This window comes from Diabrotica undecimpunctata, chromosome 5 (genome assembly GCF_040954645.1).
Source record: "Diabrotica undecimpunctata isolate CICGRU chromosome 5, icDiaUnde3, whole genome shotgun sequence".
Taxonomy (NCBI): Eukaryota; Metazoa; Arthropoda; class Insecta; order Coleoptera; family Chrysomelidae; genus Diabrotica; species Diabrotica undecimpunctata.
Window position 1 is genome coordinate 74,562,680 of NC_092807.1, and position 14,543 is coordinate 74,577,222.

General features: G+C 29.6%; 1 protein-coding gene across 1 annotated transcript in view; it reads left to right on the forward strand.

Annotated features, from left to right (window-relative positions):
* The window catches only part of LOC140441389 (uncharacterized), a 427,170-nt gene extending 425,887 nt beyond the window's left edge, over window positions 1–1,283 (forward strand). The window contains exon 5 of the mRNA XM_072532097.1: window positions 791–1,283. Coding sequence (XP_072388198.1) covers window positions 791–911 — 121 coding nt within the window. The 3' untranslated portion in view covers window positions 912–1,283. The remainder of the gene's footprint in view (window positions 1–790) is intronic.
* Window positions 1,284–14,543: the final 13,260 nt, after the last annotated feature.

The window sequence follows — 14,543 nt, forward strand, 5'->3', positions numbered from 1 at the left end:
ATATTTTGATCAGGAGATTTAGAACAACAATTTTAACTTGAAATTTTAATTTATATTGTATATACCAGTAATTTTTGAAGGTTCACGTACGTAGAACAAAATTTTGATAATCATTATATGAGATATTTTTTATTGAATATATTTGAGTGTGAATTTTATTTCAATATATAATGTTGTATCATATATTTTTTTATTATTCCGGTATTCTTTGGACCTTACCTATCATATGTAAAGCATAGATATTGAAGCACGAGTATAACCCTGAGATAAGAAAATTAAATAGTGTGATAGAATCATAATTGCATCATTTAAATAAGTTTAATTAATTAATTAATTAGCTAATTAATTGCTTGGCGCACCTCAGACTTTTAATATCACATTAATATATATATATATATATATATATATATATATATATATATATATATATATATATATATATATATATATATATGTATAAAGTTTTTAATGGAAATTACAAATACATTTTCATTTTTTATGATTATTCTTCATTTTTTCAATAAAAAAATACTGTAAAAGTGTTTATTTGAATTTTTAATAATGAGAGGTAGGAATTTTGGTGTTGTATATTTTTAACAATGAATCTGTCAAAATATTCCCAAGCTGGGCAAATGGACTATATTAGTCAAAGAAACCATGGGATATAGTAAACACGTGACGAGAATTAGACTTCACTAAAGTACAATGTTTCTTTACTGTATTAATATTCTTCTTTTTTTATTTTATTGATATATGTTTAAATTAATAGTTTTTTTTTTATATTTTTCAGAGGTTGTACTGGTTTGACCGAAGCAGCTTTCCAGCTTCTTACAGCGGAAGTATATGCAGAATGGGTTTGTGACAAGTGTCTTCAGTCCAAAAATATCCCACTAGTTAAGTTCAAGCCTTAATATTATCTGTTACTGAGAGCTATATGTGAAATGGATCCTATGATCTTGGCTCTTGGAGCTTGAAAAAAACTGATCGGTTTTAGAACACTACTTGTATTTTTTGCTTAAGATGTGATATCTTCTCTTTACTGATACAAAACAGAAATTGTAATAAGTTGTTCGTTTCAATTTTTCGTATAGTCACAAAATTGTCCAGTACATACATTGATATCTACCGATTTTTATGTCTTCACAAATATTATATCAGTTTTACATGTATTTAAATCATTTGTATTATTAAATCTGATACTTTAATACTAATTTTATACTTCTATAGACAGCATTCTGGTAACTGTCAGCCTACTGATTGCAACTATTAAATATTTATACTTATTTTCAGTTCATTAAAACAGTTTTTGTATCTTTAGTATATCGTGGAAAGACAATAACAGAACAAGGAAAAATAAGGCAAGAGGTGTCATAAGTTAATAAGGAAAAGACTAACAATGTAAAACCCAGTTTATTTAGCGACTTACCATATCAATTTGAAGTAAATAATTATCCGACGTCGCTTTTGCTACCAATCAGATTTGCGTTACATTTGGATAGTTACCATACATATTACTAAAGGAATTAAAATACTTTATTCGACTTATATTCAGTATTTATTTACAACTTTTTTACGTGCACAATTGTCTGATAAAAGTGTATTTACAGACTAATCCTAAAACTTAAAGCGCTCCGATTTTAATATTATAATGACTCGGGAGAATTTTAGCAAAAAATAGACATATCTTCAAAATTTGAAATCATCGAAGACTCATCTTAGCAGATTTGGAAGTGCATATTCCGCGAAATATCCGGCATTTATACTATAATATTTTTCCCTTTTCGAACGACAACTTTAATAAAAAACGTCAATAATTATTTAAATATCTAACACATCGACTAATGATCTTCAACTTTCTTGTAACTCTAATAATACTGATTGGAATAATATATTCAGATATAAAATTTTTGTTACGTCCCTCCACACATATTCTTATTTTTTATTAAGTATTTCTTATTATTTTATTTTATATTTAATTTTTTAATTGACGTGTGTGTATGTCTTATATACGTAACCATGATACGGCCCTGTGAGACTTAAGTTAAGGGAAGCGAAGCTACGAGACGACACGCACCTCAGTGGCAGTCTTGTATAGATCAGCGCGATAAACATTCCAGTTTTTTTTGTGTAAACTTAACTAGGCAACTTTAAGAAGATTCTGCCCCCCTGAGTTCCTCCAGTGCACTGTGGAAGAAGAAGAAGAAGTGTTAGTTCAACATCACAGGTACCGCAATTTGATTGCATACACACACAATATTGATATTAATTGATAAATTTTACATATAACTTATTTTCGTATAAAAATAATACCAGCACCTAAATAAACAATTATGAGCGATTGTTTCTCTTATAGAATTTACATTTGTACATTGGTCCTTCAGATGCCAAATTGAAATTAGTTTAAAGTAATTTATTCAATTAAAAACGCGATCAAATTATATAAAATTTTAAATATTTGGGCAAAGCTTCACAAAGTTCGTTTAAGATCATTTAAAAGTTCCACAAGCGGTATACACATCTGGCAATCAGCCCCTTTTAGCTCAAGTTCGAATACCTGACCTATTGTTAAGTACAAGCGGTCACAATTTCTAAAATCACATAAAATATCTTTGAATTCTAGAATTCTTTAAATACAGGGTGGTTTATAAGATTATATATTTTATTTTAAATAACTTAGGAAATTTTAAAAACGCAATATTTATTGAACCCTTTGGTTTTTAAAAATATTTTATGCGTGTATTTCTAGTTACAATTAAATAAGTATATTTCTCGATTATACATACTCAAATATAATAAATATTAATTTTTACTGATACTTATTGAGTTTCATAACTTTAAAAGTATTACATATATATATATATATATATATATATATATATATACATATATATATATATATATATATATATATATATATATATATATATATATATTATATATTATTATGATTGTTTATTTTGACTTTAATCTTAGTTTATTGAGCCAATAAAAAAGAATTATAACTTATTTGTTATCAAAAGTAAAATAATCCTTATATTACCTGTGTTCGATGGATTCAAAAGATTTTCTAGTTGTCATTTATCGGGATAGAGAAGAAAGGATAAGAATACAAATATATTATATTACAAAGATTTACGTTTCTTTATTTTACGTTTCTTTTCTTTTCTCCATTATTGTAGCAAATCCTTCATTATCCGATCCTTCATCAATAATTGTTTCCTCTTCTATCTTATCCTCTTTCCTTTCTTGCGTTTTGCTTTGACTCCTTGTGGTCGACATGTTAGTTAGATTATTTATCCCCGTTAAATATGAAGTTTTGAAATTTGTGCAATAATATCCCCGCCAAATATGAAATTCGAGTAATGTTGCAAAGACGAAAACTTTTCCTCTTATCCCAAATGCAATAAATTCAAATAAATGCAATAAAATTTTAAAACTTTTGTAAGTTGTAAAAATCAATCAAATATCATAAAATATATCATGTAAAAATTTGTACCTAGAGAAATTTGAAATGTAATGTCATAAAAGCAAATATTATAAACTTTAACCATCGGCAAATAAATTTTCAATCAATCTGCTTTCTTTCTCTATCCGTTTAAATTTTAACTAGAAATACTTTCTACGCCTTACACGTTGGGGGCCATTTATTAGGATTGTTTATTTTGACTTTAATCTTAGTTTATTGAGCCAATAAAAAAGAGTTATAACTTATTTGTTATCAAAAGTAAAATAATCCTTATATTACCTGTGTTCGATGGATTCAAAAGATTTTCTAGTTGTCTTTTATCGGGAGAGAAGAAAGGATAAGAATACAAATATATTATATTACAAAGATTTACGTTTCTTTATTTTATATGAACGAATAAAACAATTATCAAATTCTGTCGTTAACTTATCGATCAGCATACAAGAAAATAAATCAAATTTTTATAATAATAAGATTTTAAATCTACATACATTTATATTACATGAAAACCAATTTTACTTAAAATTTTCTTTACTTGAAACAAGAAACAACAAAACTTTAAACTTTTGATTAGCCTAACAAAACCTCAGTTCTTAAATTTGAATGCTAATGACCATTATGTCAAACCGATCCTTCACAGATATACAATTCAATTGTACAAACACTTACAGCTTATTTTTTTCTTGAGTTGTATGTTGGAACATACCCAGAAAAGTCCAGTCTCCTCAACGATGTGATCTCTCCTCTTTGGCACCTCGGCTCCTTCTTAACGTCTCTGCAAACCTCCTGCAGACTACACAAAAAACACCTGATTCACTTCTCCAAACTCAGCTACTTATTTTTGATACCAGGACCTCCTTTTGTCAACTTGATGCCGTACGAATACTTTCACATATACTTTATAAAATGCCCACGGTAGATACAAGGACCTCTTTTAATCTACTTGTTATCTCCTTCTGCAAACTATTCACTTCTTTTCGTTACGCCGGTATCCAAACTCACGAACCGCACCCTATCTTGAGACAAACGACTGTTTCCTTTCGATGACCAAAATATAACTAACTCCTCCGGTCTCCTGATCGGCTCACAAATTCCCATTTAAAAACGACCGTCCAATCAAAAGCTCAAATTGTGTTTACCATGATTTTGGAAAAGCCTAATTTCGGTTTCAGAGAAAAACTAAATAGCTTACTTTAAAATTGGTTTTGTCAATACACAATTTATACATATTTCAAAAAGATTAGAATATGGTCATTTAATACTCGACTATACAAACAATGAAAAGATTAACTAAGACAGGTAAAATGTCTTCTAATTCTAAACAAAGGTCTTTGACGTGACAACGTCTTAAATTAGGTTGTGGCTCGGAGTCATTCATGAAAAAGTGTAACGCCCGCTCACGTCTGTTACGATGAGTCACCGAACGAGAGAGAGGCCCGCCGGACCGGCGAATGCCTTGCGTCTCTCTCCCACTCAAACATGATCGGTCCGCTGCGCGCGCAGCACTAGAGAATTAGGCGCGTTGAATCGGTTCATGCTTGTGTCTCTGTCTTTCTCGAGCGTTCTTGGCGTTCAAGACACATTACAGCAGAAACACTTCCTTTCATTTCATATTTCTCCTATCATCGTCCTATCCTCAACAAAATCACTCAAATAGAAATTAGTTAAGTTTAAGTTTACATGTACAATGTTTTAGTAAACAAAATATATTTCTATAGTTAAAATTTGTGCAATTCTTATTTTCATTCAATTCCTTGTTCCTATTGTGCAATTTAATAATATTCATATCAATAAATATTCTACCGAGAAAAAGACGTTGTCGCGTAAAATCTTCGCCCGTAAAACCGACTTTACAGGCAACCGATTTTTTTTTTGATAATTTTGTTTGAAACGGCAAATTTCTATTCTTATCTACACTAAATCTTATCTTAAATTACTATATACATTTTTGTTTATAATGTTATCTTAAAATTTTATTCCGGTGGATATTTTTATTTATTTTTCTTTGGTTGGGAAAGAAAAAGTATGACAATATATATATATATATATATATATATATATATATATATATATATATATATTATATATATATATTATATATATATACATATATATATATATTATATATATACATTATATATATATATATATATATATATATATATATATATATATATATATATAGTAATTAAATATTGGGGAAATCTGCAAGAAAGACTCTAATGAGTATCAATTGTTTCGCCGAACGTTTTCGCCAAAGAGAATTAATTTGGCTTCTTCAGGGCTGAAAGAGAATAAATTATAATTAGCTACCATATATTATCTATTAAAACATTATTGATCTTACCGTAACTTAGAATTGTAGAGTTAGAATATTAAAAAACTTTGCTAGTAACATAGTGGTGTTTTTTGTTACTATGTACAAAAAAAGTTTTTTTTAAGGTTTGAAATGTATGGTAGCTTTGAACTTAACTCGCAAAGGTATACCCAAGGTTAATCGAAAAACCCAATGTAACTACATTTAAAAGGAGGTAATTCTTTGAATTGTCGGCAATAACTAAATTTTTGATTTTAGAAAGTTTAAAAGTGAGGTTCTGTTTTAGCCAGAATGCAAGCGCTGACAAATTCAGTAGTTCTAATGAATCTTTATGTCGTTAAGGTTCATTGGTAAAAAACGAATGAAATTAAATCCCAGTATAGGGAAATATTATTTTGATTTTCTTTATTTAATTATATTCTATTGTTCATGCATTATTATATCTTATTGAGATGTATCTAAGAAAAGCAAGGGAAAGTTATCTTTTTTAGTTAATGAAAATTAATTATAAAGGTAGGTTAGTTGTTAATGGATATATCAGACAAGTTAGTTATCTGTGATGTTGTATTGTTCTTAGTATCTGATTTAAGTAAGAAGTGGTATATATCGCTTAGATTCTTAATGTCACTCTTAACATTAATGGAGAAATCGTTAAGGAAAATATAAGACATTTCGATGAACTCTCTTTTAGATTTATTGTTCTCACGGTGGAGAATTGTAGTGTCGTATAGTCCATGAGATGACCAGTGGAATGGACATGTTTGGCTAATGCACAAGGGTCAGGGTGAAGTCGAGAATCACTTTTGTGTAGTGTAATACACAAAATTACACTAATTATAATTTATTCTCTTTCAGCCCTGAAGAAGCCAAATTAATTCTCTTTGGCGAAAACGTTCGGCGAAACAATTGATACTCATTAGAGTCTTTCTTGCAGATTTCCCCAATATTTAAGAGTTTACTATTTAACTTATCTGCAAAGATTAAATTTTTTTTCTATATATATATATATATATAAATATATATATATATATATATATATATATATATATATATATATATATATATTATATATATATATATATATATATATATATATAATATATATATAATATATATATATATATATATAATATATATATATATATATATATATATATATATATATATATATATATATAACGGTTCTTTGTTTTACACAAATATCTCTTTCTATAAATAATAATGTCTTCCAGAAATTCAAATAGAATTGTTCGTTTGCGTGCATTGAGAAACGTTGACATTTGTAAAATTAAACAAATGGAAAAGCTGGCAGATGAAGTGTTAGTTGATGCTTCATTAATTCCAGGGTTTCTCTTTGCTGCAAAAGATTACGAAGCTATGAATACTAGTTTTAATGATCAACATACTGAATTAATTCATTTAATTGCTGTTGAGGAAGACGTAGATTTAGATACGGAAGAATTAATTAGATTTGAATTTGCTAATAGTATTAATAAAATAGCTTCTCTTTATTTTAAATATCATTCATTATTAAACATTACTACTAGTGGAACTCAAATGTGTCCGCTGATCCACATATTAGATCAAAAACTAATGTAAATCTTCCGAAACTAAATTTAATTATATTTGCGGGCGAGATTACCGATTTCTCACATTTATAGATTTGTATAATGCTCTTGTGCGTAATAATTCCGATCTTTCTAATATAGAAAAGTTTAGTTATCTTCTGCAATCACTTAAGGGAGTACCTTACAATTTAGTTAAAAGCATTAAGCTTAAAGATTCTAATTGTATAATTGCTTAAAACACCTTAATTGATTGCTATGAAGGTAAACAAGACTTATCTAGAGCATTATGGAAAAATATACAAAATGCCAGTGTGGTTAAAACTGATGATCCTATTTCACTTAGAAAGTTATTAGATATTTTCAATCAAAACTTAGCCTCTCTAGAAAAATTACTTTTTTCTCCCTCTCAATGGGACTTCATTCTAATGAATTTACTGATGGACAAATTGGATGTAGAAACAGTTAGAGCTTTTGAATTACACTTTGTTTCAAAAAATGTACCTTCCTATGAGGAAGTTTATAAATTCGCATTGCAGCGTTGCACTTCATTGGAGTCGTATAAAAGACAAGTCAGCAAAAAATGTTAAATCTATTAATATACTTCTAATAACGTAGTTATTCATCTCGTCAAACTTCTACATTTTTGACCAGTTCTGTCAAAAATAAGTGTCTATTTTGTGGTTCGGATCATGCTGTATTTAAATGCAAACAATTTCTTGCTGAATCACCTCAAAAACGTTTTGACTTTGCTAAACAGAATAAATGTTGTATAAACTGCTTGTCTAAAACTCATGTTACGGTCAAATGCCTTTCATCCAAAAGATGTACACATTTAAAAAAAACATCATACTGCCCTTCACTTTGATAATCTCAATGCGAAAGATCATTCTTCTTCTTCTTCTCACAACGAGGTTGCTAGTTCATCTAACGATCTATGCCTTCTATTTCCGCCTTATCAAATACTTGGACAAATAATGTCTTGCTAGCTACAGCTACAATCTATGTTCTCGATCGTTTTGGTAAAGCCTTGGAGGTTAGAGCCTTGTTAGACAGTGCGTCTCAAGCTAACTTCATTAGTAAAGAATGTGCAGACAAATTAAGTCTCCCTAAATTCAATGCGGCTTTATCGATACAAGGTCTTGATAGAATGTGCACCCCAGCCAAATCAGGCGTAAAATTGAACATTTCTTCGTCTTATGACATAAACTTTCATTGCGAGATAGATGCAATAATTCTTCCTCAAATCTGTCAAAACATGCCAACTGTTCCAATTTTCTTAGACAACTTGCCGTATCTTCAACATTTAAGGTTGGCTGATAAAATGGCAAATATTCCAGGTAAAGCTGATGTTCTATTAGGAGCAAATATTTTTCCTTACATCTTAACAGGAGGAATTATTAAAACCCTTAATGATCAGCTTTCAGCTCTTGAAACAAGTTTCGGTTATGTTTTGATGGGAAATATTCCACCTACAAATATAACAAATATTCATTCCTTTTTTACGTCATTTTCTGCTAATGATTCTGAGCAATTAGATGCGACATTAAAACAATTCTGGGCCATTGAGGAAGTACCTATGTTTACTCAGATTCTTATCGCTCCTGAGCAACAAAGATTTCAAAGAATACTTTGGCGTTTTTCGGAACAGGAATCTATTGCTGAATACGAACTTACTCGGGTTACTTTCGGTCTAGCTCACCATATCTTGCAATTCGTACTCTACAGCAGCTAGCACTCGACGAACGGACTTACCTGTGGCCTCATCTATACTCCTAAAAGATACTTACGTAGATGATGTGGTGACAGGAAAGGATTCTTTACAAAATAGTGTTCTTGCTATAAAAGAATTAATATCTTTATTGAAACGTGGTGGATTTGAGTTACGAAAATGGGCAAGTAATTCCCCTCAGTTATTCTCTCTCGCTAATATTCCTTTGGATCATATTCTGCAACAGTTTTTTTCATTTGACTTAGATCAATCTTCGTTGAAGGTATTAGGACTTGGATGGAATCCATCATCTGATGATTTCTTTTACAAAATTTACCTCTTCAAGCTTCCTGTACAAAACGAAATCTCTTAGCCCAAATAGCTCGCATATTCGATCCTTACGGTATTCTTAATCCTGTCACTTTGATAGTGAAGACTATTATTCAGCGTCTTTGGCTACTTGATTTAGATTGGGATGCAACTCCACCTTTGGAAATTACTTCAAGGTGGGAACAATTTAAAATTGAACTGCCTATACTGTCTAAGTTTACTATACCTCGTTATATTTCTTTAAATGGAATTATTTCCTGTGAGCTTCATGGCTTTTGCGACGCTTCTTTACGTGGATCTTCTGCTGTTACACACCTTCGTATGTGTTATGATACAGGAGTCATCAAAACTTATTTTCTTTTAGCCCGAACAAAGGTATCTCGTATCAGGGTACAAACTATTCCTCGTCTCGTTAGTAAATTATTATCTTATATACTGCAGACTCTCACTATACCGTTTAGTAGAATTTACGCATGGTCAGATTTGACTGTTGTTCTTCATTGGATTAATTCACAGCCATATAAATGGAAAACCTTAGTCAGTAACAGAATTTCTTATATTCAACACAGGATTGCTTCAAAACACTGGCGATATATTCCTTCTTCATTAAATACTCCTGCTTGGTGGGTGGGTCCGGAGTTTCTTCGCACTACTGAAGATAACTGGTCATTTTCCTTGACCAATTCTATCGAAAATAACTTAGAATTGAAACAGAAAAGTTGTCTTTTTGTCTTTTCCATCTGATGAATTTGTCGATAATCTCTGTAATCGATTTTCTTCCTTTTCAAAATTAAAACGTATCTTTTCCTATGTTCTTAGATTTGTTGGTAACCTAAAATCAGTCAATCAACGAACAGTTGGAAGGCTTTCTATTCAGGAGCAAAGTAACGCCACTAATCAACTAATTAGATTAGTGCAACAAAGATATTTGAAGGAGGAAATAGAACAGGTTAAGGGTAATTCTATAAAATTCAAATATTTGAAAAAATTAAATCACTTCTTTGATTCACATGATCTCCTAAGAGTGGGCGGAAGACTTAGCCAGTCAGAATTAGCGTATGACAAGCGCTTTCCTCTTCTTTTGCCTTCCAAAGGTAATTTTATCAAATTACTTATTTCGGAAATTCATATTGTACATCTACATGCAGGCATTCAAGGTACGCACTTCGCCTTGTCACAAAACTTTTGGATAATTTCATCCAAACGTGTTATTCGTAATGTTCTTTCAAAATGTCTTTCTGTTGGAGACTAAAACCTCAAAATTATCAGCCACCTATGGGGGCTCTTCCCGACCTACGGATATCCAAGCCAAACCATTTTCTTGCGTTGGCGTCGACTTTGGCGGTCCTGAGTTCTGCCCATTCTGCCCCCCTGAGTTCCTCCAGTGCACTGTGGAAGAAGAAGAAGTGTTAGTTCAACATCACAGGTACCGTAATTTGATTGCATACACACACAATATTGATATTAATTGATAAATTTTACATATAACTTATTTTCGTATTAAAATAATACCAGTACCGAAATAAACAATTATGAACGAGTGTTTCTCTTATACATAGAATTTACATTTGTACAATTATACTACTAATTACTTTATTAAAAAACATTACATAAAACGTAACATGACAAAACATAGAATTAATGATAGTATGCTTAATATTGTCATTAGTAATATATAAAATGTCATTTCTAGAATTTTTGAGAAAGTAGGTGGTAATGTTGCAATTTGTCTTATTTCTGAGATTGTGTTTTATCCCTGTTTTATGTAGAGTGGTAATTGTTGTGGTAATATAGTGGTTGCGAATTTTAATTTATCCGGAAAATATATTGCAAGAAACAAGTGTTGCAGATATCACTTAAGTGAAATAAAATTCTTGTAAATACAGTCGAGAGCTTCTTCTTTGCAATAGTTTGATAATCACAATATCAATTAGCATAGAAGTTTGGAAAATATCGAATATATCATATTAGTTTTATATACAAAGCGTTATAGTATGTCTTCATAGAATTCATAATCCAATTAATAGTCTGATTCATCATTGAAATTAGTAATAACAAAAGATATGTTACTATTTTTGGCATGCGTTACATATTTTCTTTATTATATGATTATATGATGACTTTTAAATATGTACCTATTATGTAATTAAATACTCAATAAATTTCACTTTTCGTTTTTTTAATAGACTTTAACACGCTACACTTTACTTCATAATATATAATATATATTTTTTCGCCATATTTTGGCGTCGATACATTATGCTTCTACCATCAACTTAGCATCGTATTGCAAAGAAGCATCTGCATATCGACGCCTCTTTACAAGACCTTAATAACATTTTTCCTCTACTTTTTATAAGAAGTTTAACCATCTCAATAGTTAGAGATTTGATGCCGTGTTGGTACTTTAAAATATCGATTTCTTTTTTATCCCTTACTGAGTTATATAAGTTTATTAGTAGAGTGTAGAGTGAAAATATTATATATATTTAGTTCAGGGTTTTACTGTTTACTCGCTGCTGCTATGTACATGAAAATGTATATCCCACGTCATTATCAATCATTTTAGCATCAGAAATTTGCCATCGCTGTTTAATACAATATTACCCACAACGAAATAGTCAATTTGAGAATATTTTTAATCCATAAATCATTCTGGCATCTTGTTTGGTTAAAAGTAACGGGTTATGATATATTGCACCTCCTATTGTATCTTCGCTCCAATTGGTCTACTCGTGACGTACAGCGCCTTAAATGATAGGATTTAACCAATAAAATACAATAAGAAATGGGCCTTAGTCACGTATCTTAGGTCCTAGTAGTCCAATCGTGACGTACATTACTTCAAATGATAGGATTTAACTAATGGAATACAATGAGATAGTCAAATCAAATTGAGTAGCATGTCAAAAGGACCTTAGTTACATCTCTTGGCTCCTATTTTCCTAATTATGACACACAGTACCTTAAATAATAGATTTAACTAATATAATACAATGAAATAGAAAAATCAAATACAGTAACATGTCAAAAGGCCCTTAGTTACGTATCTTCAGTCCTATTAGTCCAATTGTGGCGTACATTACTTTAAGTGATAGGATTTAACCAATGGAATATAATGAGATTGAAAAATCAAATACATCAGCATGTCAAAAAGGCCTTAGTTATATATCTTCGTTTCTATAAGTCCAATCCAGATGTGCAGTACCTCAAATGATAGGATTTAACTAATAGAACAGAATAAAACAGACAAATCAAATACATCAGCATGTCAACAGGACCTTAGTTACGTATCTTCGGTCCTATTAGTCCGATCGTGACGTAGAGTACCTCAAATAGTAGGATTTAGAATAGAATAGAAATATGTTTTATTGTCACTGAAAATTGTACAATTTATGGACAAAGCTTATATAATTAAAAAAAAAAGTAATAACAATTAAAATTTACTAAAACTACATAAATCGTCAATATCACAGAATAAAACATAAAATATACAATCCATTTCAAAATTTCACTATATTGCAAATTGCATAATAAAACCATACGAACTAGCTTTTGTCAATTTACGGACTTAAGGAAAGAAGTTGTAGATTTAAGTTGCAAAGGGAGATGGTTGTATAATTTGTTTTTAATATTATTTTTTTGACAAATATTTAACAAATAAAATACAATGACATAGAAATCAAATACAGCATCACGTCAAAAGGGCCTTGGTTGCATATATTTGCTCAATTGTAATATTACAGTACCTCAAATAGTAGGATTTAACCAATATAATACAATGAAATAGAAAAATCAAATACAGCAACATGTCAAAAGGGACATAGTCACGTATCTTCGGTCATATTAGTTTAATCGTGACGTACTGTACCTCAAATGATAGGATTTAAATAATCGAATGCAATGAAACAGAAAAATCAAATACAGCAACATGGCAAAAGGGGCTTAGTCACATATCTTCGGTCTTATTAGTCCAATCATGACGTACAGTACCTCTAATGATAGAATTCAACCAATAGAATAAAATGAGACAAAAATTAAATAAAGCAGTATGTCAAAAGGGCATTAGTTATGTATTTTCGGTCCTATTAGTCTAATCGTGACGTACAGTACCTAAAATTATTGGATTTAATCAAATGGACTTTAGTTATGTATATGAATCTTCGGCCCTATTAGTCCAGTGATTTAGAAATTAAATACGGTTACTGTTACCGAAAATATACAAAATCGAAAGACTACCACTTAATGTTGCCTAAAAACTCTCAATTTTGCAGTAATTTATAAATGTTCATATTTTCGTTTTACATAATGACATTTTATACCGCTAATCAAAATTGTGGCACTTAATAAGTTACTAAAGTGTGGTATATTTCACATAGATCAACCAAATAGTGTATAAGTTATTCAATTTGTTTATCCCAATGAGCGATTATTTAACCGACTGTACTTGCCCAGACAGTCACTCTGTATTCTGTACATACACTTGTATTCTGTAAATCGAACTTGCTTCTATAAGAGTTCATTGCAAAACAATTGCAACATTTTATTTAATTTGTTATTAAAAATGAGTAAGAAAAAGGGTTGACTTTTTAGCTTATAAACATTTATAATAACTTTGACATATTTCATGTCACATGCTCAATGAAAAGCTGGTGAAAAAACATCATTTTTAAAAAACAACAAAACCTATGACTAATAGGAACCAGGATAACATTTTTTTCTTAAAATTATATTTCCATTGTTTATTACCGTTAACAGCTGAAATTTGAATAGATTATAAACAAAGATCTAAATCTTATAAATTATTTTATAGTGGTTATAAGTTTATTACCGAGAAGGAATAAAAATGTATGTCTTTAAAGTGATAGAACTTGTAAAATACCGTCACGAAAAAGTGAAGGGGTGAACTACAAAAATATTTTTTATACTTATTAGCCACTTATCTTCATTAAATGAAATTATAATAAAATTAATTATTTGGTAGAAAAAAAAAACAGAATTAAAGGCATTTTATTAATTTATAATAATTATATATTTATATAAATAATATACACTTATCAATAAAATTTAAATATTTCTTACCGTATTATAGTAAAATTCAATAACTTTTTCACGGAAAAATTTAGTATGATAGGTTAAAATAGCACAATTCTT